This window comes from Aquarana catesbeiana, linkage group LG02 (assembly GCF_042186555.1).
Source record: "Aquarana catesbeiana isolate 2022-GZ linkage group LG02, ASM4218655v1, whole genome shotgun sequence".
Lineage (NCBI taxonomy): Eukaryota > Metazoa > Chordata > Amphibia > Anura > Ranidae > Aquarana > Aquarana catesbeiana.
Window position 1 is genome coordinate 569,568,703 of NC_133325.1, and position 26,302 is coordinate 569,595,004.

At 42.3% G+C, this 26,302-nt stretch overlaps 1 protein-coding gene across 1 annotated transcript in view; it reads right to left on the bottom strand.

Annotated features, from left to right (window-relative positions):
• Positions 1–26,302, bottom strand: part of KDM5B (lysine demethylase 5B) — a 116,506-nt gene that overhangs the window by 68,616 nt on the left and 21,588 nt on the right. The window contains exons 3-9 of the mRNA XM_073616068.1: positions 18,246–18,368; positions 17,859–18,029; positions 15,111–15,161; positions 10,681–10,806; positions 10,493–10,589; positions 6,622–6,704; positions 6,327–6,485 (exon numbers count right to left, since the gene is read on the bottom strand). Coding sequence (XP_073472169.1) covers positions 6,327–6,485; positions 6,622–6,704; positions 10,493–10,589; positions 10,681–10,806; positions 15,111–15,161; positions 17,859–18,029; positions 18,246–18,368 — 810 coding nt within the window. The remainder of the gene's footprint in view (positions 1–6,326; positions 6,486–6,621; positions 6,705–10,492; positions 10,590–10,680; positions 10,807–15,110; positions 15,162–17,858; positions 18,030–18,245; positions 18,369–26,302) is intronic.

Genomic DNA, 26,302 nt, shown 5'->3' on the forward strand with positions numbered 1-26,302 from the left:
CATGTCTAGGCTATTCCTAAGATTCAGGAATGTGAAACTCATCTGATTCTCTCAGAGTAATATTGTATAAAGTTGAAGACCAGGAGAACCACTATAGAGGCAACAATTTGCAGGTCCACGGTCTGCCAGAGGAGACACGAGATGAGAAACTGGCCGACATAGCAAGGCAGCCTTTCTCAACCTTTTTTTTTACCTTGGAGAAATCCTTGAAATAATTTTCAGGTCTCAGGGAACCCCTGTTAAATATTTTCATTTACAGCCGATGACACATTTGCATGGTCTGTAAGTTGTGTAAAGTTTTAAGTAAATAAGGAATGTGGCATAGCTAGAGTATTAGACACCCAGAGAGGAGTCTGCCACTATCTGAGAAACCCCAGTAACCTCTGGAGGAACCCTGGCTGAGAAAGCCTGAAGTAAGGTATTTTTAACTCCCTACTGGGCAAAGCAGCCACCTCCTGTGAGGTTTGACAGTGTTCGCAGAGACCCTCCAACCTGAATGCAAAAAAACATACATAAGGGACGTATAATCAGCTCTACTGTTTTGAAAATAAGGCCTTAAAGTCAAACTGAAGTCCACAGCCAACAAGGAATGGCGCAACTCCCACACATGTGCATTGGAGTACAGTGGTTCTAACCCTCAAGGTTTTTTACCTAATGCATTCTATGCACCAAGGTAAAAAACCTTCTGTGCTGCAGTAGCCCCCCATTCTTACCCAAACCAATCCAACGAAGTGCAAGAGAGCAGCAGCTTTCACCGCTGCCTCCCTCCTCACTGGGCAGACTGATAGCAGCAATAGTCATTGGTTTCCGTTGCTGTCAAACAAATGCCATGATGAGGGAGCAGAGGGGGGCCCCCCCCCCCCCCCGAGTCACCCTGTGACAATAGACGCAGACTGGGCGGCTTGGGAGCAAGCACTAATGGGTGCCCTCAGGGAAAGTGACTTTTCCTGGGGAAACTCACCAAAAGAGGCCTGGAGCACCAGCGGGGGACCCCAGAAACGGGGGATCAAGGCTGCTCTGTGCAAAACCACAAAGCAGGTAAGTAGAACATGTTTGTTATTTTAGTAAAAAAAAAAAGGCTACTTTCACACTGGGGCGGTTTTCTGGTGCTTTTGCGCTAGAAATAGCTTCTGCTAAGTGCCTGAAAACTGCCTCCCATTCATTGCAGTGTGTCTTTTCACACTGGGGCGGTGCACTTGTGGGGCGTTACGAAAAGTCCTGCAAGCAGCATCATTGGAGCGGGTTGGGAGCGCTGTATTTAGCGACTGGACTGTACCATTTTTTTTTTTTTTTGGTAAAAATCGCCCCATTAAAACAAGCGGCGCTTTAGCACTAAAAGCCGGAGCTGCCAGTGTGGAACTGGTCTAATGCTGACACACATTTTTTTGAGAGAGAGAGAGAGAGAGAGAGAGAGAGAGAGAGAGAGAGAGAGAGAGAGAGAGAGAGAGAGAGAGAGAGAGAGAGAGAGAGAGAGAGAGAGAGAGAGAGAGAGAGAGAGAGAGAGAGAGAGAGAGAGAGAGAGAGAGAGAGAGAGAGAGAGAGAGAGAGAGAGAGAGAGAGAGAGAGAGAGAGAGAGAGATTTCTCATGGGTAGCTTTAATTCCGTCCTGAACTGCTGTGTTATCAGGGCATAATGTAATGCTTTTTAGACAGAGTATTGAGGCCTCCTGTGTTGTAGGATAATATATTAAGCAGGGCCATATGGATTGGAAATGCGTGCCAGAGCTTCATTAGAGATATACTGAAAGTATTGAGACCCCCTTAAATTTTTCACTCTTTGTTATATTGCAGCCATTTGCTAAAATCATTTAAGTTCATTTTTTTTTCCTCATTAATGTATACACAGCACCCCTTATTGACAGAAAAACACAGAATTGTTGACATTTTTGCAGATTTTTAAAAAAAGAAAAACTGAAATATCACATGGTCCTAAGTATTCAGACCCTTTGCTCAGTATTTAGTAGAAGCACCTTTTTGATCTAATACAGCCACGAATCTTTTTGGGAAAGATGCAACAAGTTTTTCACACCTGGATTTGGGGATCCTCTGCCATTCCTTCTTGCAGATCCTCTCCAGTTCTGTCAGGTTGGATGGTAAACGTTGGTGGACAGCCATTTTTAGGTCTCTCCAGAGATGCTCAATTGGGTTTAAGTCAGGGCTCTGGCTGGGCCATTCAAGAACAGTCACGGAGTTGTTGTGAAGCCACTCCTTCGTTATTTTAGCGGTGTGCTTAGGGTCATTGTTTTGTTGGAAAGTAAACCTTCGGCCCAGTCTGAGGTCCTGAGCACTCTGGAGAAGGTTTTCGTCCAGGATACCCCTGTACTTGGCCACATTCATCTTTCCCTCGATTGCAACCAGTCGTCCTGTCCCTGCAGCTGAAAAACACCCCTACAGCATGATGCTGCCACCACCATGCTTCACTGTTGGGACTGGATTGGACAGGTGATGAGCAGTGCCTGGTTTTCTCCACACATACTGCTTAGAATTAAAGCCAAAAAGTTCTATTTTGGTCTCATCAGACCAGAGAATCTTTCTTCTCAAGAGTCCTTCAGGTGTTTTATTTTAGCAAACTCCATGCTGGCTTTCACGTGTCTAGCACTGAGGAGAGGCTTCTGTCGGGCCACTCTGCCATAAAGCCCCGACTGGTGGAGGGCTGCAGGGATGGTTGACTTTCTACAACTTTCTCCCATCTCCCGACTGCATCTCTGGAGCTCAGCCACAGTGATCTTTGGGTTCTTTTTTACCTCTCTCACCAAGGCTCTTCTCCCCCGATAGCTCAGTTTGGCCGGACGGCCAGCTCTAGGAAGGGTTCTGGTTGTCCCAAACGTCTTCCATATAAGGATTATAGAGGCCACTGTGCTCTTAGGAACCTTAAGTGCAGCAGACATTTTTTTGTAACCTTGGCCAGATCTGTGCCTTGCCACAATTCTGTCTCTGAGCTCTTCAGGCGGTTCCTTTGACCTCATGATTCTCATTTCCTCTGACATGCACTGTGAGCTGTAAGGTCTTATATAGACAGGTGTGTGGCTTTCCTAATCAAGTCCAATCAGTATAATCAAACACAGCTGGACCCAAATGAAGGCGTAGAACCATCTCAAGGATGATCAGAAGAAATGGACAGCACCTGAGTTAAATATATGAGTGTCACAGCAAAGGGTCTGAATACTTCGGACCATGTGATATTTCAGCTTTTCTTTTTTAATAAATCTGCAAAAATGTCAACAATTCCATGTTTTTCTGTCAATATGGAGTGCTGTGTGTATATTAACCACCTCAATACAGGGCACTTTCACCCCCTTCCTGCCCAAGCCATTTTTCAGTTTTCAGCGCTGTCGCACTTTGAATGACAATTGCGTGGTCATGTTACACTGCATCCTAATGAAATTTTTATCATTTTTTCCCCACAAATAGAGCTTTCTTTTGGTGGTATTTGATCACCTCTGTAGTTTTTACTTTTTGTGCGATAAACAAAAGAATAGGGACAATTTTGAAAAAACACAATATTTTTTACTTTTTGCTATAATAAATATCCAATTTTTTTTTTTTTTTAACAAATTTTTTCCTCAGTTTAGGCCATTATGTATTCTTCTACATATTTTTGGTAAAAAAAAATTGCGATAAGCGTATATCGATTGGTTTGCGCAAAAGTTATAGCATCTACAAAATAGGGGATAGATTTATAGCATTTTTATTATTTATTTATTTTTTACTAGTAATGGCGGCGATCTGCGATTTTTATTGTGACTGCGATATTGCGGCGGACACATTGGACACTTTTGACACATTTTTGGGACCATTCACATTTATACAGCGATCAATGCTATAAAATTGCATTGATTACTGTGTAAATGTGACTGGCAGGGAAGGGGTTAACACTAGGGGGCGCTCGAGGGGTTAATATATGACCTAAGGAGGTGATTCTAACTGTGGGGGGAGGGGACTGACTGGGGGAGGTGACCGATCGGTGTCCCTATGTACAAGGGACACGCCATCGGTCTCCTCTCCTCTCTGACAGGACGTGGATCTGTGTTTACATGCACAGATCCACGCTCCTGCTCTGTTACCCGGCAATCGCGGGTGCCCGGCGGACATCGCGGCCGCCGGGCACGCGCACCGGGTCCCGAGCGACGCAGCGGGCACACGCGCGCGCCCCCTAGTGGCTCGGGAAGGCGAGGACGTCATATGACGTCCTCCCAGAACAACAGAAGCCTTGTCCCGCCGTCATATGACGGTGGGCGGTGGCTTAGTGGTTAATGAGGAAAAAAAAATGAACTTAAATGATTTTAGCAAATGGCTGCAATATAACAGAGTGAAAAATTTAAGGGGGTCTGAATACTTTCCGTCCCCACTGTATGCACATAAAACTAAAAGCTTCTAAACAGTGTTGCATTCACAAGTGGCACTTATCACCGTTGAGGGTGTTCATAAAGATCCCTCCTGAAGACTGGAAAGGGTAGGTTGAGTGTGGGACATTGTAGATGGAGATTGATCAGGTTGCCTAGGGCAGGATGGGGGGGGGTTAAATTTTCTTTTTTTGCTGGTTTTAACAAAAACACACAAGACATTTAAAAACCACAAATCAAAATATGATGTATAAAACACAAAACAAAGCAGCAACAACACATTTCTTATATTTCGTATGAGTAGATAGAAGCCCTACTGTGTGCTTCTGCAGCCATTGTATATGTCACTGCAGTGCTGGAGCTGAGGGGCCAGTGAGACCATCTCACCCTCAAGCTGACAGATATCTGCCCAGGCATTTTATACTGCACCCCCACCTCTAAGGGCTCTTTCACATAAACACCCAGTGGGGCGGCTGACCTGTGCTTTTTACCGCACCCTGCTTATGCACCCAAATCCTACCCATCCAGTCGCAGCTGTTGCAATTTTATCTGAGGCAACAGAGTTTGATTGGCAGGACTGCCTGTCAAATTCAGCCATTGAGTTCAATGGGTCCGCTCTGCAACTGTGAGCCAAACGTTTGTTGTGGTATGGTCTCACATTGGCAAACTGCTATTCAGCAATTAAACAGAAAGTAAACACATGCACCAGGAGGCAGTGGTTTCACCTCCTGAATGCCTGTCAGCTGCCACTATACCACCCTTTGAAAAGCAATCCACCACAGATTGCTTTTCAGATGGTGGTAAGCATTACTGCGAATGTGAAAGAGACCCAAAACGCTAACACACATCGTCCATTTCACACTCACCATTACCCAGAACATTACTTCCCAGACTTTTCTCATGTTACCCCCCCAACTTATATCACTGACCAACCATTTCCCAACCCACAGATGACCTATATATCATTCATCAAAAAAATCCCACCCCCCTACACAACGGATTTCAGCTACCAGACAAACTCTTGCCATCTTCAGAAGTTTTCTAATGACTCTGCCATAGTGGGATGTATCAGGGATGAGAAATAGACTGAGTATAAGACTGTGGTGGAGAACTTTGTCACATGGTGTGAGGTTAATTATCTGTATCTAAAATGTGATAAAGACAAAGGAGCTGGTTGTGGATTTCAGAAAGAGGAAGCCACCAGTGACCCTATTCTCCATCCAAGGAGTGGATGTGGAGGTAGTAGAGAGTTACAAGTATCTGTAGGTACACATAGATACTAAGCTGGACTGGAGCAAGAACACTGAGGTGCTCTATAGGAAGGGCCAGAGCCGCCTCTACTTTTTGAGGGGACTGAGGTTCCTTAACATCTGCCGCACGATGCTGAAGATGTTTTACAAGTCTGTGGTGGCCAGCGCTCTCCTGTATGCAGTGGCATGCTGAGAAAGCAGGCTTAGGGTGTCCGACACCAACAGACTCAACAAACTGATTTGTAAGGCCAGTGATGTTGTTGGATTTGAATCCGAGTCTTTTACAAGTGTTGGGGAGGAGAATGTTGTTCAAGTCACATTCTATCTTGGACAACTCCTCCCACCACATCCACAATACGCTGGTCAGTCTGCAGAGCATCATCATTGACAGATTGTTACACCCACAATGCACCACAGAGCAACACAGGAAATAATTTTTTTGGGACCAAGGCATGCATTGGGAACACAGAGTGACTATAGCTTTTGACGTTTTAGGATAGAAGCAAAAAAAAAAAAAAAAAAAAAAAAAAAAATTATAAAGGGACTGAAGTTGCCTGTCTGCAAACTAAGCAAAAAAATTATATATAATACAGTATATATACACACTAATCATGTCATTTAAATGAATCTAGATCAAATCTTTTTAAAATAAAGTTTATGTGATCTTGAAATGACATTTCATTATGTTAATACCCACAAATTCGTTTGCTATATAGTGCGTTGCAAAGACTTACCTGTGCCAAACATTTTGGGCATCTCCAGTCACCTTTGGGAACATCATGGAGAGGAGGAATAAGACAAAAGGTGTGGTAACTGTCATCACAACCATCACAAAGGAGTAAACGGTCTTCATCATTTCCACTCCCACAAATAAAACAAACATATAAATCCACCTGGAAAAAATAGAAATAAAAAAAATGTCCAGAAAAAATATACGGTCAACAAATGAAATAATTCTATCGACAGAAATTAAGTGCATAATTACATTACATGTGCATATAATGAAACAGTAAACTTTTCTATACTTACTGGACTTCTGCTCTTTTTGGATTTTGATTTTGGCTTCTCTATAACTGCTTCCACTGGCTCTTGTTTCACAAGCACAGTTTGATCTAGCAAGATAAAATTAGTTAAACTAAATTAGCAGCCATAATCAAAAACTGCACACACTACAGTTAGTAGATGATTACTAGGGAAGAGTGAAGTCAATTCAATAAAGTCCCAAGTAAAGTATACAGATAAGACATTTTCAATTAAAGTGTCAATTATTCTGTGCAAAGCATAAAAAACTCAAATAATGTTCAAAATGACAAATCTTTAAAATGTGTCAGAAATTGGTAAATGATGTAGACAGAGAAATTCCAAATACTGGTGGTGACACGCAGGGGCTTAACTAGAAATCACAGGGCCCCATAGCAAAATGTTGTAAGGGCCGCCCCACCCCCACACAAAATGGCGGGGTTTAAATTAAATTAAATAGTGGGCGTGGCTCAAAGGAGGTGTGGTTCGAGTCTGAGAAGAAAGAAAGAAAGAAAGAAAGAAAGAAAGAAAGAAAGAAAGAAAGAAAGAAAGAAAGAAAGAAAGAAAGAAAGAAAGAAAGAAAGAAAGAAAGAAAGAAAGAAAGAAAGAAAGAAAAGGTGCCCAATACAGCCTCACTTGTGCCCAATGCAGCCTGGCCAGTGCCCAATGGAGCCTTACCTGTGCCCAATTCAGCGTGGCCTGCCCGTGCCCAATGCAGCATATACAGTGCCCAATGCAGCCTCACCTGCGCCCAATGCAGCGTGGCCTGCCCATGCCCAATACAGCCTCACCTGTACTCAATACTGCCTCACCTTGCCTACCTGTGGTCAATGCAGCCTCAGCTGTGCCCAATGCAGCATGACCTGCCTGTGCCCAATGCAGCCTCACCTGCGCCCAATGCAGCGTGGCCTGCCCATGCCCAATACAAATGAAATAATTCTATCGACAGAAATTAAGTGCATAATTACATTACATGTGCATATAATGAAACAGTAAACTGAGAAGAAAGAAAGAATTGTGCCCAATACTGCCTCACTTTGCCTACCTGTGCCCAATGCAGCCTCACTTGTGCCCAATGCAGCATGACCTGCATGTGCCCAATGCAGCCTCACCTGTGCCCAATGCAGCGTGGCCTGCCCGTGCCCAATACAGTCTCACCTGTGCCCACCCGTGCCCAATGCAGCCTCACCCGTGCAGAGAAAGAGGCGAGCCAGTGGCGGAACTACTGGGGAAGATGAGGAATGCATACTGCAGCCCTCAAATGGCTGTTGGTGAGCGTGGGGCTGCCTCAGAGTGGGGGGGGGGGGGGCGAGCACCGCCCGCACGGTCCCCCAGCCAGGGGAAGTGAAGAGAGGAAGAGGCAAGCTGTCCATACGAGCAGAGAGCGTGTAATAGCTTTCATTTGAATTTCCCCTGGATCCCCGTCACATAGCCCCACCTCTTGGCCCGGCGCCTTTGATGACGGCACATGTCCCGCATTGGACCGGCGTTCTGTCTATCAAAGGCGCTGGGCCAAGAGGTGGGCTATGTGACGGGGAGCACAGGAAATTCTAATGAAAGCTCTTACAGCTGAGCTCTTTGCTCATACAGACAGATTGCCTCTTCCTCTCCTCACTTCCCCTGGCTGTGGGATCGTGCGGGCGGAGCTCCCCCCCACCACAGTATGCATTCCTCATCCTCCCCACAGGCCCCTCTCGGCTGCGGGCCCCATAGCGACTGCGTGGCTCGCTATAGCGGTAGTTGCGCCACTGGTGACACGTGCTTAATCACTGTTCAAAAGTGCTCCAAGTGATCCCTTGTCCGTGCTCCACCATATATATTGATGATGAAACGCTCACCAGGTGAAGAGACGCCAAAACGAGGTCTAACCACGCATTAGTGGGTATGCAGGCAACATTCCCTTCACAGGACCTGTATGTTAGATGTGTCATCAAAAAGATCACCTGCAGCCGGTTAGTTGGCATCACTCATTAACCAGGCATGTGTATAAAAAAGGAACACAATCGCTCATTATGCAATTCCTCAACATAAGAAATTTATTAAAAGAACAGTATGCTACTAACAAGTAAAATGAATACATCGGGCATTCAGAAGTTATCGTCCTGCGCCCCGGCGGGGGAGCTGACACTACCGCTATGTCCTCCAACCAGAAGTACATTTCGTCTCAATAGACTTTGTCTCCATTTCCCCTGTGACGAAGTCTATTGAGATAAAACGTACATCGGGTTGGAGGACACCATGGTGATGTCAGCACACCCACCAGGGTGCAGGACAATATTTTCTGAATGCCTGAAGGATTCATTTTACTTTTGAGTAGAATAGGAAATTTATTAAAAGAACATTATGTTGGGAAATTACACAATGAACGATTGTGTTCCTTTTTTATAACACATGCCTGGTTAATGAGTAAAGACAAATAACCAGCCGCATTATCGGGTAATTTTTTTCATGACACATCTAACATACCTGGCAACCCAGGTTTAATTCTATCCATATTATTTTGCAATTGTCGTCCAGTACAAATCTGAATTAACTGCCAGTACAAAAGCCCTAAAAAAGGGATAATTTTAAACCCAAAATGCTTTGGATTGTTGACTTATGAAAAAAAAAATAAGTCTTACTGTACTAGATAGTGCTTTTTGTTGCGCTCTCATCCTTGAAGTGAAGCTAGTGCTTCAGTGGCTCTTCTACTAGCGGCCCCCTTTTATCAGTTCATGATTTGCACTGCCCCAGAGTGGCAGGTATCTAGCTGCCATTATTTTTACCTTCATATTGAACAAAACGTATGTTGTTGCACTACATTTTCAGGATCATGTACACATTAGGACAACTGCCAAGCACTTGCGTAAACATGAGTAGGGATGCTATGTCATTCACTGTGCACTAGGTGAACCTTCTAGTAGCTGGGACTGACGCAGAATGGGGCAAACCTTTAGAGTAAGTGGTGAAAGATAACAGCTTGATTAACATAACCACATCCTTGTCATTGGCTAAGTTTTCAGCATCAGGACCAACAGACCCTCCCAAGCATTCCAAAGCATACATAACAATCCAGAAAAAAATGCAATGCAGTGCTTCAACTTGTATGCCTGATGGGCAAGAGCCACTCTGAGCCAGAGCTGTTAGAAATCTCCCAGTGCAAGAGGTGGCTCGCCCTATGCCAGCTGCAGTCAAACAATATTGTGTGCGACACTGACAGAAACCTTGTTGTGCAGTGCTTCCTTTTAAAATCACTCTGAATGTGCTTCATTGGGCATGGAGGTTTTGTGGACACTTCTATTTCTCATACCTGACCATGGCTATCCTGGCAACAATGTAGCGCCAACACCAGCTGCCTTCTAACCATTTGGTATGTGACCCCAGAGGTTTTGCTAAAGTTCCATATGGGGAGCAGGAGGAGATGCAGCAATTGAGGAATGAGGGGGAGGAGTCTGGGTGTTTAGCTTGAGTCTATTAGATACTGCTCCCACTAAGCTCTGCAGTGGAAACTCATATGGTTCCACATGCACAAAGTACCCAAGAGACTGGTACGTTTTCTGTGGCTTAGCAGCCCTATGTATAGATGCAGCATGTACTTGTGGAACTGGTAAAGCGGATACAGACACATAGTCCCAAAAAGCACTGTTGGGTCTATTAATAGAACTATGAACACAGGAGGGGACACAAAGATATGTAGCCTACCACAGAAAACCACAGTATAGCAGGGTAACTCTCCCTACACAGATTTGTCAGCTCTCCCCAACAGCACCAATACATACTGAAAGCTCCTGTGAGCCCACTTGTTTTTTTTTTTCTTTTTTAATAGTAAACAGGCTGGTTTTCCCAAAGCATGATGATTGTAAAAAAAAAAAAAAAAAAAAAAAAGTCACATATAGTTTACCATTATCACAGACAGAAGGTGTAGATCCCATCCTGCGGCGCAAAGTTCGAGGTTTCAATTCTGGTGTCTCTTCCGGTTCAGTTTTAATCCTTACAGCCTTAAAAATGAAAATCATATTTAAATAATGAAAGTTGCCACTCAGCTTACATACAAACAGAAGAGCCTGTATGCCTTTCCATAATGCTCACCTCTGCTTTCATACGTTTAGCTCTTCTAGCAGGCGCGCAGCTTTCTGAAGGCTGGACAGATTGCCTTTGAGGGATATCATGAGGTTTGTATTCCTTGTCTTTCACATCTGGGGCAAGATTTGGCTTCTGCAATATAAAAGATTAACTGGTGGAATAGATGAACATACAGCACAATGAAAACAAAGCAATAACATAGGATTCAAAAAATGTACACAAAACATTCATTAAAACCAACCTGTTCCCAGACCATGCAGACTAGAGCTGCACAATTATGGGCGAAATGAGAATAAAGATCAGGATTCTTTCAAGATTCTTGCGGCGTAACTTTATCTTTCATATCGTACAAAAAAATTGGGCTAACTTTACTGTTTAGTTTATTATTAATTCATTAAAGTGTATTTTTTCCCAAAAAATTGCGTTTGAAAGATCACTTTACAAATACAGTGTGACATAAAATATTGCAACAGCCGCCATTTTATTCTCTAGGGTCTCTGCTAAAAATTATAATATGGGTTTCTAAGTAAATTTGTAGCAAAAAATACTGATTTTAACGTGAAAGCAACAAGTGTCAAAAAAAGGTTTAGTCTTTAAGTGGTTAAACTGACCTCTTTTACAGACCAAAGTTTATTCCTTCTAAAAGGACTAAGGACCCTTTCACATGGAACGGATCTGTTTTGACGGACTCCGCCAGCTCAGCCGGGATCGTGCCATTGATCCCCCCGAGCTTGCGGATGACAGGTCCGTCTCTGCTCACTGTGCAGGGACAGACCTGTCAGAGCTCCGCTGTCTTCCATGGCGATATCGGATTAAAAACGGACAGCCTGTCCATTTTCATCCGATCTGCTGGATGGATCTGTCTGTTTTGAGCAGATCTTGTCGGACCAGATGGCAGGAGAGTGTCAGCGGACACATCTCCACTAATATCCACCTGTACATAGAAGTCAATGGGAGGCCCCACGCAAATCCACATGAAAAACAGATAGGCCCCTTTCAAACGATCGGCCCGCCTAAGTGTTACAGTGTTTATACGCGATGTTGTGAGAAATTTGCCAGGCTGCCTGTTTTTTTGTGGTTTTTTTTTTATTATTATTGACATCTGTCAGCTGAGCAGAGAACTCACGGCACTTAATCAGGAAAATGCTCTGTTAAGATCGCGAGGAGGGTATATTCTTTAACGATTAATCATGCAGCTCTAATGCACACTAAAGTATTTACATATTTTGATCAAGCACTGGAAGTACTGCAGAGCTGAATTCCTGGATTTCCGACTTGTTAAAAATATGTATAAAAAACAGTGGGTTTAGAAAAGAATCGCCCTCTTTAAAATAGTCACATTTTGTTTTTTTGCATCCTGAAATGAAGACAGACACACTTTGTTTTATCCAGCTCTATTTACTCAGTGCAACTTATAACATCCAAGAGAAAGATATAACATCAACATTTCAGAAAAGATGGGAGGGGGAGAGAGGAATATGAAGAGCCACCGAAGAAACCAAGGTTCTAGATGGCCACCTATCAACCTGTAATTTTTTTTTTTTTGTTAACACTTTTATCTTCAATAAAATAGAAGTAACATTTTTATGAATGCTCCTATTGCTTGACCCAGTATTTGTGAAGCTGGCTATGACAGATGTAGGTCTGAGTTATTAAGTCTCTTAGAAAAAAAAAAAAAAGTCAAAAACAGAATCACTGAGTGGGAAAAAGGATTACCCCCCTTGTGTCAGTATACTGTTGAACCACCTTTTGCTTTAATTACAGCCTTTAGTCTGTTGGGATATGTCTCTACTAACGTTGCACATCTAGACTTTGCAATATTCGCCCACTCTTTGCAGAACTGCTCAAGTTCAGTTAAATTTGATGGATACCTTGTGGTCTGCAGCCTTTAAGTCATTCCACAAATTTTCAATGAGGTTTAAGTCTGGGCTCTGACTAGTCCATGCAAGGACAGTTACCCTTTTCTCCCTCAACCACTGTGTGGTAAATTTTTGCTGTGTGCTTTGGGTCATTGTCATGTTGGAAGGTAAACCTTCTTCCCATTGACAACTTACTGGCAGAGGGCAGCAGAATTTTCCTCAAGAATTTGACGGTATTTTTCCTGCTATCCTGACAAGTGCTTCAGTCCCTGCTGCAGAGAAACGCCCCTATAACAGGATATCACCGCCACCATGCTTTACTGAAGGAATGGTGTTTAGATGGTGAGCTGTATTGGATTTCTGCCAGACATATCGTTTGGTGTTGAGGCCAAATTAAATTTTAGTTTCATAACTGACCATAACACCTTATTCCATGTGGCCCCAGAATCTTCAAGGTTCATTTTGGCAAAGCTAATTTGTGACTGCATGTGGCCTTTTTTGAGGAGTGGCTTTGCAACCCTCCCATACAAGCCACATTTGTGGAGAATTTGTGATATTGTCGTCACGTGCACACAATTACCACTCTTTGTCAAATTCCTGCAACTGCTTCAGAGTTGCTGTAGGCCTCTTTGTAGCCTCTCTGACCAGTTGCCTCCTGGCTCCTTCTTCCAGTTTGGAGCGACGTCCTGATCCAGGGAGGGTTGGTTTGTACCAAATACCTTCCACTTAATAGACTTCACTGTGCTTCTAGGCATTTTGAGTTTTTTTTTTGTATCCATCTTCTGACTTGTGCATGTCCACAACTTCATCCCGGAGATTTTTTGACAGTGCCTTGCCACCCATAGTCTGTATGCTACAGCTGCACTACCAGGGACAGAAATGCTCCACGAATGCTCTTTTCATGCTGAGCTAATCAAAATGACCACAGCTGATCACAGTTGAAAGACAAATGGCCTTGTCTGCCACTGAGTAGGTGATTAGCTACACCCGATTGAGTTTACAAGTAATTTTTACGAGGGGGGTGATCCATTTTACAACTCAGTGATTCTGTTTTTGAATCATTTTTTTTTTCTGACATGTTGGTGTTATAGGTTGTACTGAGTAAATAAAGCTGGATAAAACAAAAACAACTGTCTGTCTTCATTTCAGGCTGTAAGGCAACAAAAAAAAAACATGATTTTAAAGGGGGTGATTCTTTTCTATTCTCACTGTACTTTGATGTCCATAGCCGATTCCTAAAAATTCCACATTTTATAAGCAATATCAACACAAGAACTTTTTTGGTTGGCTAACAGAAATTACACTGGTTTAATTGTCGGTGTACTTAGCCAATTATGCACTGAAGTAGATATCTGTCATAATTGGGATAATTTCATCATCAAAACCTCATTACAGGTTTATTCCTGTGGATTCACTGATCAATACATTTCTCACTCCATACACAACCCTGGAGGCTGTGTATCAGAATAATGGTGAGCAGTGACTAGTCACGTGACCGCACTGACCAATGAGAATTCTCAATATATGCAAAACATTCTCTAAATCAGAAAAGGTGGAGTATGTGATGTTACCCCATATGCCTCTCCACCTCGATCAGAGAATGTTTTGCCATCACTTGGAAAATGCAAAATATATCTAAATGTCTCCCATGCCAAGTGGGGGACGACCTCCTGTGTTCACAATGCAGTAGGCTAGCCACACGGCATAAGACCTGGTCATTTCCAGCTTCCAGAGGGATTCCACAAGTAAGGTAAATTGTAAAAACCTAACTGTTACATATGGTTACAGTTACATTGATCCAAGCTGGTTTGGCTTATAGTTCGGAGGGGTGTAGGGGGTTGGAACCAACATACTGGGAGTGATAAAAAGGTGTGCAGCCACCTGATCATTGCCATCTACATTTACACACACACACACACACACACACACACACACCGGGTATAAAATCCATCCGCTGCTGCCAATGTGTGACATAAGTTATTGGCCGAAAAAGGTTTGAAGTGACCCTGTTACCAAAATTAACCTCTTAAAAAGAAGGCCAGCGCTGCAAAATCTATACATACCCATCAGCAGTGGCCAAGGAGAAGTAAAGCTGTGGTAGTTGAAAAAGTAATGCGGGGATTGGAAAAACCAAATATACATACTGCCCTATATGGCTGCAGCAGTGATTCGATACTGCAGTTGTCCCTGCTGGCTCTACACTGAGAACTGAGCGATCAAAGACTGCAGATCAGTTCTTGGGTCAGCTCTGAGCAAAGAGCAATAAGTGTCAGTCATCACTCTGTGCTCTGTCCCTTCAGTGCTCACCGGAGAGTAGGACTGTAGAAGGGGTGGAAGCCGCTAAATCAGGCTCTCAGCAGCACACTGAGAGGCTGAGCCAGCTGCCAATCAGACATCGGGGCAGATCCTGACATAAAAAAAAAGCAAAAAAAAAAACAGAACGGTTCTATAAAGAATAGCATTTACTTTTTATGTAAAAAAAAAAAACGAACAACTGAGCAGCTTGAAGCTTATATCGCAATATCGTATTCTGGCTATGTATGAAACATTAAACTTCCCAGATCAAGCACAAGATACCTTATCTGTGTCTGCATCATCCATATATCCAGGTTTTTTGGTGTCTGGAGACTGTTTAGAAGAAATAAAAGATTCCATCAATAAAGTGTCCTTTTTCAAACAACACAGTTTACAGTCAGTGTGGTTGAAGAACCCATTTTTTGGGTTCTTTCAAAAGTAAGAAATTGAAATTTAAGTGAACGGGCAGAATTTAATCATTTGAAGACAAACATGTTAAACAACCTTTCTGTCCAGGCCATTTTATAGTCATGTTTTGAAGGGCAACTACTAGGGCATGCAACACTATACCCAAATGAATTTTAGATTTTTTTTGGGACAGATAGAGCTTTCTTTTGGTGATATTTAATCACCAATGATTTTATTTTTTACTATATAGAAAACAAACATTATGAATAAAATAAATAAAAGTGCATTCCTAGGTTTCTTCTATGAAACTGCAAATAATAATTTCTTCATCAATATATTCCAAAATGTATTCTGCTTTATTATGTATTCTTGACATAGAAGAGAATTGACCCCTAACTGGACTTTTAAGGCACTCAGATTCGTATAGATAGAAAAGTATAAATGTTTTATTGATAACATACATATATCAAAAAATACAGGATTAAAAAATGGCGGAATGTTAAACAGACATGCATATGAGTTGAAACAGTCACCACAGTGATTGATACTTTGTCTTATGGTTCACCCTATAACATATATGTATGTTATCAATAAAACATTTATACTTTTCTATCTATACAAATCAGAGTGCCTTAAAAGTCCAGTTAGGGGTCAATTTTCTTCTCTGTCTAGCTATTTGGATGCGGTACATTTCAGAGACATTCCCCAACAAATATTGTATTATGTATTCTTATACACACAAACACGCATACACATCCACTTGCCGACCGCCCCATAGCACATTTACTGCTACAGGGCAGCAGCGCAGAACCAATTATATATACAGGATTCTGCACTTGTATCACAGTCCTGCTATAAGTCGCTGATCGCAGCCATTACTAGTAAAAAAATTTTTAAAAAAAACATCCCATGGTTTGTAGACGCTATAACTTTTGTGCAAACCAACCAATATACGCTTATTGGAATTTCTTTTACCAAAAATATGTAGCAGAATACATATTGGCCTAAAATTGATGAAAAAATTTGATTACTTTTTTTTTTTATTGCATGTGTTTAAGAGCAGAAAGTTAAATATATATTTCAAAATTGTTGGTCGTTCTTTGTTTATAGCGCAAAAATATAAGGCAGTGGTGATCAAATACCAACAAAAGAAAGCTCTACTTGTGGGGGGGGAGGACAACCGTCAATTATAGTAACACAGTGCCGTATTGCAAAAAATGGCCTGGTCAGGAAGTGGGGTAAACCTTCCGGAAGTGAAGTGGAGATTATATTTACACACATACACACAGTAAAATCTTGGATTGAGTGTAACTTGCTTTGCAAGACAAGCAACATTTTTTCATAAATTCCGACTTGGTAAACGAGCGATGTCTTGATATACCAGGAGCGTCATGTCACAACTGAGAAGAGAGGTGTCAAGTGTAGCAATATGGTTACTTTTACTGAAGGAAGTATGAATAAGTTGTGGAAGGAGTCATCTGAGTTTCCATTATTTCCTATAGGGAAATTTGCTGATATACAGGTGCTTTGGATTACAAGCACGTTTCCGGAACTAATTAAGCTGGCAATCCAAGGAGAGATAGATGAGATATAGATAGAATGAATATATATATATATATCTATCTATCTCAATGTCTGTGCCCCCGTTAAGGAGATACAGCCTATTTGTCCTATTTAATATTATCACTGAAAGTGAAAGAAAAAAATAAAACATTTTGAGGTTGTCCCCAGAAAAGTAATAGAGGGGAAATCGTCCAATGGGGTCACTAGTTCTGCTGACCTGTAAGTCCCCAAGGAATGCCCTTAATTTGCAGAGATTTTCTCTCACTTCCTCTTTGGCTATGAGATAGGAAGTGAAGGGAAATCTCCACAATAAGACACAGACGGCAAAAAACAAAAAAAAAAAAAACAAAAAAAAAAAAAAAACTTACAGTTGCTATAACCCTACCTTACTCTAAAATAAAATAAATAAATAATTTTTGTCTAAAGTTCTACTTCAAATAAAATTTCAGCTGCCTTTATTAAGCAACTAATGATTATTTTTACATTTAGTTTACACTGAAGGCAAGATATTCATATGTTTTTTAGCTATAGACTGGATTGTACAGGTTTTTGACAGTTTTACTTGAAGCATATGAACAACATGGAAAAAAAAAAGAAATGATAAGAAAAAAAGGTTTTAAAAATTGAGATAAATTCTCTAATTAGATTTTTTTTTCAAGGTTAACTTTGACCTTCTCCCAAAACTCTTTTTGGCTACAGTGGGAAGAGATGTTCTCATTTCCCATCCAGGTGAACACAAAGGAAAATGAATGTTATATATATATATATATATATTTTTTTACATTCATTTTCCTCCAGCCAGTACTAGATTTTTGTTTTGGATGGCTTAAAGCAGTATTAAACGCAAAAACATTTGGATATATAGCACTTTACATATATATATATATATATATATATATATATATATATATATATATAAGCTGCTATATATCCAAATGTTTTTGGGTTTAATACTGCTTTAAGCCATCCAAAACAAAAATCTAGTACTGGCTGGAGTTCCTCTTCACATTTTCACTGAAACAACTGCAAAATATAAACCAATCCCCAAATATGACTTACCAGCAAGCTTGTTTCAGACTGAAACAAGGTGTAAGGGTAAAGAATGCGTTCATAATGGCCTCTAATGTGGGACCCAATGGCTTTTCCTGTGGAGAATCCCATTTTCACAGCTATTTTTGTCCACTTCCTATCCCTGCAGACTATATCAAAACCCCCTTCATCAGTTACCAGCTGCAAGAGAGAAAAAAAATAAAACACATAAAAATGGATAAAGCAAAAACTAGGGAAAAAAAATTTTCAATTGCATTACCTTGACATATTTACACATCAATCGATAATTCAAGGTTTTGCATGACCGATAAAATATGACAAAAAATATTTTAACAGTTCAACATCAGAACAAAAACATTTTTTAAAAAAAAAATGGGAAAGTGTTTGATTCATTACCTTGTTTAGCTGAAACAAGTCGAGTATTTTTCGTTCAACATGAGGTATTTTCAGAGTGCATCCCTGTAATTCCCAAAACTTGGCTATCTGGTCCAAGAAGTTCAACTTCACCCTGGTTTGAGCCTGTGGGAAGAGAATTGGTGCATTGTAAGATGGCAGGGAACACCTGTTCAACGGTCTACCAAAATTAGAGGAAATTTTCCATCCGTCTGGAGAATCGGATGAAAGCGGACAGGCGGTCCGTTTTCATCCGATCTCCATAGAGGACACAGTGGGGCTCTGACAAGTCTGTCTCCGCACAGTGAGCAGAGACAGACCGGTCATCTGCCTGCTCAGCGGTGATCAGCGGATCGATCCCTGCTGAGCAAAGCAGAGTCCGTACACGGACAAGCCCGTGTGAAAGCACCCAAAGGATTACATACATTCAGTCAACGCTTTATGTAAATAAAACTAGCTAAAGTATGCCTGTTAGGGCCAAAGCAGAGTTTGCATGATTAAATTTGTCCATACAGGAGTCAGTTATTTCATTCAACTAAAAACTGACCTTATTTCCCCTATCCACACATTCAAGGTGGATGGGGGAGTCTTCCCACTGTGTTTTTGTATTCCGACAGCAGAGACACTTCCCCACTGACAAAATACACAGATGGGCTGATCGAGCAGTTAAATCCAACAGGGTGGTTAAACAGAATATGAGCGATAGATCCAATTATGTTCAGCCACAGTAGCCATACATGGATCGAAATTTGGCCGGTCCCTTTTAAACTGTCCAAATTTCACTCCATCGTTGCCCAGCTTAATAGAGTATTGCACAGCACTGTATTAATGCATATAAATCACCAAAAAGTGCTTATAAATACACAGTCAGGCCTGAACAATGCTTTCACAAATATTGATCTCCCTAGTACTATTCCACATTGTTAGACTTACAACATGGAATTCAAATAAAATTTAAATTTAAAACAATAAAACCATCTTATTTACAATACATACCTAAGGCTGGCCCATACATTAAACATTTTCTTCTACAACTTTCCTTTAGACTTACCAAAACCATATACATTTGATGTCAAACCTAAACACTTTCAACTTCGATGCAATCAGGCAGGCTCGTGCAGTACACAGTTGAAGGTAAAATCGAATGGAAATTGAATAAGAAGATTGTATAATGTATGGCCAGCTTAACACTCTAAAGATTCAGTATATTATATTGTGACATAAAAGTAAAAAAAAAAAAAAAAAAGATAGACGCATTAGTTGGAAACACATTCTTTGGTATTGTGTCAATACATGGCAACACCAGTACAGACTGCATATACAGATGCAGATATGTTGGGATATGTCTCTACCATCTTTGCACATCTAGATCAAGCTACTTATATCAAGGTTGGATGGGGAACAATGGTATACAGCAATTTGTAGGCTTGATGTAAAGTCTGAATTGGGTTGAGGACTGGACTTTGTTCGAAACAATTCTAAAGCAGGCAATACATGGTGCGACTTTCATTCCTGCAACCACGGGTTGCAGGGTAGACGTACGCTAGATTCCCCATCAACACAGACAGTGTTGGCAGGGGAATCCCTCCTGTCGAGTCATTGTATTCTGTGGGGCAATTCTTCGGGTGTTTCCTGTTGCTCCAGGACCTTCAAAAGTGTAAGAGTTAGTCAAGAAAGTATGTGTGTAATTTATGCTCATAGAACTCCTGATGGTGCACTCTGCATGTCGGGCCTCTGTATATTGCCACGCTGTGTAAAAGTCTCACATGTGGCAAAGCCATACTCAGGAGTGGTAGCAGAATGTATTTAGGGGTGTAATTTGTGGTATACATATGCTGTGTGAGAGAAATAAACTTGTTAATATGACAATTTTGTGAAAAAAAAAAAAAAAAAATCATCTTCATTTTGCAAAGAATTGTGGGGAGGGGAAAATCACAATTTCAAAAAAACTCAACATGCCTCTTACTAAATGCCTTAGAATGTCTACTTTTTAAAAAGGGGTCATATTTGGGGAGTATTTGTACTGTCCTGGCTTGTAAGGGTCTCAAGAAATGAGATAGGCTATCAGTACATCAGGTGTGATCAATTTTCAATGATTGGCACCAAAACCGGAGGTGATCAAATACCACCAAAATAAAGCTATTTGTGTGAAAAAAGGACAAAACTTTCATATGGGTACAGTGTTGCATGACTGAGTAATTGTCCTTTAAAAATGTTACATAGTAGGTGAGGTTGACAAAAAGACAAGTCCAACCTATGTGTATGATTATATGTCAGTATGACATTGTGTTGCATCCTTGTACGTTGCGGTCATTCAGGTGCTTATCTAATAATTTTTTGAAACTGTCGATGCCCCCCGCTGAAACCACCGCCTGTGGAAGGGAATTCCACATCCTCGCCGCTCTTACTGTAAAGAACCCTCTATGCAGTTTAAGGTTAAACCTCTTTTCTTCTAAATTTAATGAGTGGCCACGTGTCTTATTAAACTCCCTTCCGCGAAAAAGTTTTATCCCTATTGTGGGGTCACCAGTACGGTATTTGTAAATTGAAATATCTTCTCTCAAGCATCTCTTCTCCAGAGGAAATAAGTTCAGTGCTCGTAACCTTTCATCATAACTAACCTCCACCTAGTTTTGTTGGCCTTCTCTGTACTCACTTTATTTCCAGTACATCCTTCCTGAGGACTGGTGCCCAGAACTGGACAGCATACCCCAGGTGAGGCCGGACCAGAGTCTTGTAGAATAGGAGAATTATCCTTTTATCTCTGGAGTTGATCCCCTTTTTAGATGTATGCCAATATTCTGTTTGCTTTGTTAGGCTCAGCAATGGCATGCAATGCCAAGCTGCTGCTATCATCTACTAGGACCCCCCAGGTCCTTTTCCATCCTAGATTCCCCCAGAGGTTCACCCCCTAGTGAGTAGATTGCATTCATATTTTTGTCACCCAAATGCATTATTTTACATGTTTTCATTAACATTAAAAACTAATTTGCCATGTAGTTGCCCAGCCCATTACTTTTTTCATTGTGTTTGTTGGCGCACCGAAAACTGAAAATTGGTCTGGTTAGGAAGGGGGTTTAAGTTCCCAGTGGGCCAGTGATTAAGGGGGTAAGTATTAATATTTATTCTTTTGTTTAATGCGATTTCTAAAAATAATTGTTGTTATATCTACAGCTCGCTGATCACATTAATGTTCCGTGAGCTGTAGATATGAAAATTTTCTGGGGTTCCCACAGATCCCAGCCTTTTTGCCAGGAGTTCTTCCAAGGCAAAAAGGTTGAGAAACACTGAACTAGACTGTAAAAAAAAAAAAAATAATAATAGCCACACACCAAAAAAACCTGATTGTTTTCATGATGCTAAGGGCAGCACAGTGGTGTAGTGGTTAGCACTCTCGCCTAGCAGTAAAAAGGGTCGCTGGTTCGAATCCCAACCACAACACTACCTGCCTGGAGTTTGCATGTTCTCTCTGTGCTCGTGTGGGTTTCCTCCGGGTACTCCGGTTTCCTCCCACACTCCAAAGACATGCTGGTAAGTTAATTGGCTTCTGTTCAAAATTGGCCCTAGTATATGAATGTGAGTTGGGGACCTTGTATTGTGGGCTCCTTGAGGGTAGGGACCGATGTGGGTGTATGATGTATGTGCGGAGTGCTGCGTGAATTGGCTGCGCTATATGGGTACCTTAAAAAAAAAAAAAAAAAAAAAAATAGGGATGATTGTAGACACACACCCACACTCACTCAGGATGGACTGGTGTCTTTATTCAACCTTACTAACTATGCTGTTTACTCAGATGAGTTCTATAACACGCATTTCCAACAAGTGTGTTTATTTTGAAAGCATGAGATGCTAATTGCACATACAATGGGGACGGAAAGTATTCAGACCCCCTTAAATTTTTCACTCTTTGTTATATTGCAGCCATTTGCTAAAATCATTTAAGTTAATTTTTTTCCTCATTATACACACAGTACCCCATATTGACAGAAAAACACAGAATTGTTGACATTTTTGCAGATTTATTAAAAAAGAAAAACTGAAATATCACATGGTCCTAAGTATTCAGACCCTTTGCTTAGTATTTAGTAGAAGCACCCTTTTGATCTAATACAGCCATGAGTCTTTTTGAGAAAGATACAAGTTTTTCACACCTGGATTTGGGGATCCTCTGTCAGGTTGGATGGTAAACGTTGGCGGACAGCCATTTTTAGGTCTCTCCAGAGATACTCAATAGGGTTTAAGTCAGGGCTCTGGCTGGGCCATTCAAGAACAGTCACGGAGTTGTTGTGAAGCCACTCCTTCGTTATTTTAGCTGTGTGCTTAGGGTCATTGTCTTGTTGGAAGGTAAATCTTCGGCCCAGTCTGAGGTCCTGAGCACTCTGGAGAAGGTTTTCGTCCAGGATATCCCTGTACTTGGCCGCATCTTTCCCTCGTTTGCAACCAGTCGTCCTGTCCCTGCAGCTGAAAAACACCCCCAAAGCATGATGCTGCCACCACCATGCTTCCCTGTTGGGACTGTACTGGACAGGTGATGAGCAGTGCCTGGTTTTCTCCACACATACCGCTTAGAATTAAGGCCAAAAAGTTCTATCATGGTCTCAGACCAAAGAATCTTATTTCTCACCATCTTGGATGGCGTTTTTTTTTCGCAAACTCCATGCTGGCTTTCATGTGTCTTGCACTAAGGAGAGGCTTCTGTCGGGCCACTCTGCCATAAAGCCCCGACTGGTGGAGGGCTGCAGGGATGGTTGACTTTCTACAACTTTCTCCCATCTCCCGACTGCATCTCTGGAGTTCAGCCACAATGACCTTTGGGTTCTTCTTTACCTCTCTCACCAAGGCTCTTCTCCCCTGATAGCTCAGTTTGGCCGGACGCCAGCTCTAGGAAGGGTTCTGGTCATCCCAAGCGCCTTCCATTTAAGGATTATGGAGGCCATTGTGCTCCTAGGAACCTTAAGTGCAGGAGAAATTTTTTTTGTAACCTTGGCCAGATCCGTGTCTTGCCACAATTCTGTCTCTGAGCTCTTCAGGCAGTTCCTTTGACCTCAGGATTCTCATTTGCTCTGACATGCACTGTGAGCTGTAAGGTCTTATATAGACAGGTGTGTGGCTTTCCTAATCAAGTCCAATCAGTATAATCAAACACAGCTGGACTCAAATGAAGGTGTAGAACCATCTCAAGGATGATCAGAAGAAATGGACAGCAACTGAGTTAAATATATGAGTGTCACAGCAAAGGGTCTGAATACTTAGGACCATGTGATATTGCAGTTTTTCTTTTTTAATAAGTCTGCAAAAATGTCAACAATTCTGTGTTTTTCTGTCAATATGGGGTGCTGTGTGTACATTAATGAGGAAAAAAATTAACTTAAACGATTTTAGCAAATGGCTGCAATAAAACAAAGAGTAAAAAATGTAAGGGCGTCTGAATACTTTCCGTCCCCACTGTAGATAGACTCCATAAAAGAAATACATTGGGCTTCTGTGTACCAGGGTTTGCCATTTTTAAAAATTAAATTATACATTTGGTTAACTATATACTTTTTTTTCCATTCAGCATGGTCTAAAGGGGGGGGGGGGATAAATTCGGCAGGTAGCCTCTGCAAAGGGGATAGTGGGGGATGACCTCCATGCTTGAGTAAATACCTGTCTGGCTGCTGAATAACAAATCAATTGTTTGAGCTGGGTGTTTATACAGCATTACATTTTTCTTTTGAACATAGCGTCAGAAGGACCCTTGCAATAGAAGTACACATGGCCATACACAGTATAAGAGTTGGTATACCCCGATCAAGAATTTCCTAGCCTTTGGGCAATCCCACCACACATGTAAAAATGAACCCTCTGACTGACAGTCTCAAAAGCAGGTAGGTGGAAATGTAACAAGCACACATGGTATTTCTGTTAGTACCCAGTACTACTAATTTGCCTCAACTGCTCCAATGGTTGAGCATTTAGCTTTCAAATCTGGGCCGGGTCTTCCACCGGAAGAGGTCTCCAAAAGTTTTGTTCCCTTTTAGTTACATAGGAGGAGAGGGGATTTATGATTATTTTCCAGGAGAAGAGTATATATAGATGAATTAAGGCCCTAACTCTGTGCCCCGAGATATTCCACTCTCAAAAGAATGTACTGTATATACTCGTGTATAGGTCGAATTTTTCAGCCCCTTTTTTGGGGCTGAAAGTGCCCCCTTCGACTTATACACGTAGAATGAAATGCTAAACCCCCCCCCCAAAAAAAAAAAATCACGCCCACCAAAATGCCCCCACATCCATTATTTTATATCATGATAACTAAAGTGGACCTGTCATGGCTCTATACATGTAAAGGAATATAAAGAGGACCAGTAAAAATACAAACCGCGGAGGTGATCAAATACCACCAAAAGAAAGCTCTATTTGTGGGACAAAAAGGACCTAAATTTTGTTTGGGTACAACGTCACACGACCGCGCAATTGTCAGTTAAAGCGATGCAGTGCCGTAACGCAAAAAAAAAATGATTGAAGTGCAATATTTCTATTATTACATTGTTATATAAAATAGTTCAACTCACCATAATGCAGAATCAGTGGGAGCCCTGAGCATGTCACTTGCCAACGTCACCTGTCATCAGATGCGAATTGTCACTTCCTACGTCGCCACACATTGCGGATTGTCACTTGCCACAACGCCACCTGCCACACATTGCGGATTGTCAATTGCCACGACCCCACCCGCCACACATTGCGGATTGCCACGACGCCACCTGCCACACATTGCGGATTGTCACTTGCCACATATACCGGATTGTCGCTGGCCACGTCACCTGCCACACGTACCAGATTGTCGCTGGCCACGTCACCTGCCACACGTACCGGATTGTCGCTGGCCACGTCACCTGCCACACGTACCGGATTGTCGCTGGCCACGTCACCTGCCACACGTACCGGATTGTCGCTGGCCACGTCACCTGCCACACGTACCGGATTGTCGCTTGCCACGTCACCTGCCACACGTACCGGATTGTTGCTTGCCACGTCACCTGCCACACGTACCGGATTGTCGCTGGCCACGTCACCTGCCACACGTACCGGATTGTCGCTTGCCACGTCACCTGCCACACGTACCGGATTGTCGCTTGCCACGTCACCTGCCACACGTACCGGATTGTCGCTTGCCACGTCACCTGCCACACGTACCGGATTGTCGCTTGCCACGTCACCTGCCACACGTACCGGATTGTCGCTTGCCACGTCACCTGCCACACGTACCGGATTGTCGCTTGCCACGTCACCTGCCACACGTACCGGATTGTCGCTTGCCACGTCACCTGCCACACGTACCGGATTGTCGCTTGCCACGTCACCTGCCACACGTACCGGATTGTCGCTTGCCACGTCACCTGCCACACATTGTGGATTGTCACTTGCCACTGCTGCTGATCCCACTGGGAGGAGCCCAATGTTCTGCTGAAAAAGGTCCCCCATCGGATAGTGTCTGCCCTGTACTGCGCTTGTGCAGTACGGAGGACAAAGGAGACGCCGAAAGTCTCCAAACATCAACAGCGGGAGCGTGTGGCACAATGTACTCTGAAGCGCAGGCGCCGTGTAGAGCTCATGAACAGCTGTTCATGTTCGGAGACTTTCGGCGTCTCCTTATATGTATAAGTATATGATGGGGGACCTTTCTCGGTGGATCCTCACAGTGCTGGCTGGTGGGCGGCAATTTGCCGCCCCCCTGAATGTGTCGCCTGGAACCATGGCTCCATCGAGTCCCATGGTAGGGCTGGCCCTGGGTCCTCTATGAGTTAGCAAAACTGCCATTTAGTCTTACCTGTAGGCTGTTCTCTATGACAGCCTACAGGTAAGACAAAATGAGAGTTTTGCCGAGAGAAGCCATAGCTGTATGGGTATAAGTCTGGAAAACATCCAAGCAGTTTAGGGAACATTTCCTTGACAAATTTTGGAGCGGAACAATATTCTAAATTTAGGTGGAAAGAAGAGACCACCCTGAGCAGAAAAGAAGACTTTGGTTTCAAGATCAGCTTGTCCCGTGCAAAATAAGAAAAAGCTCTTTACAA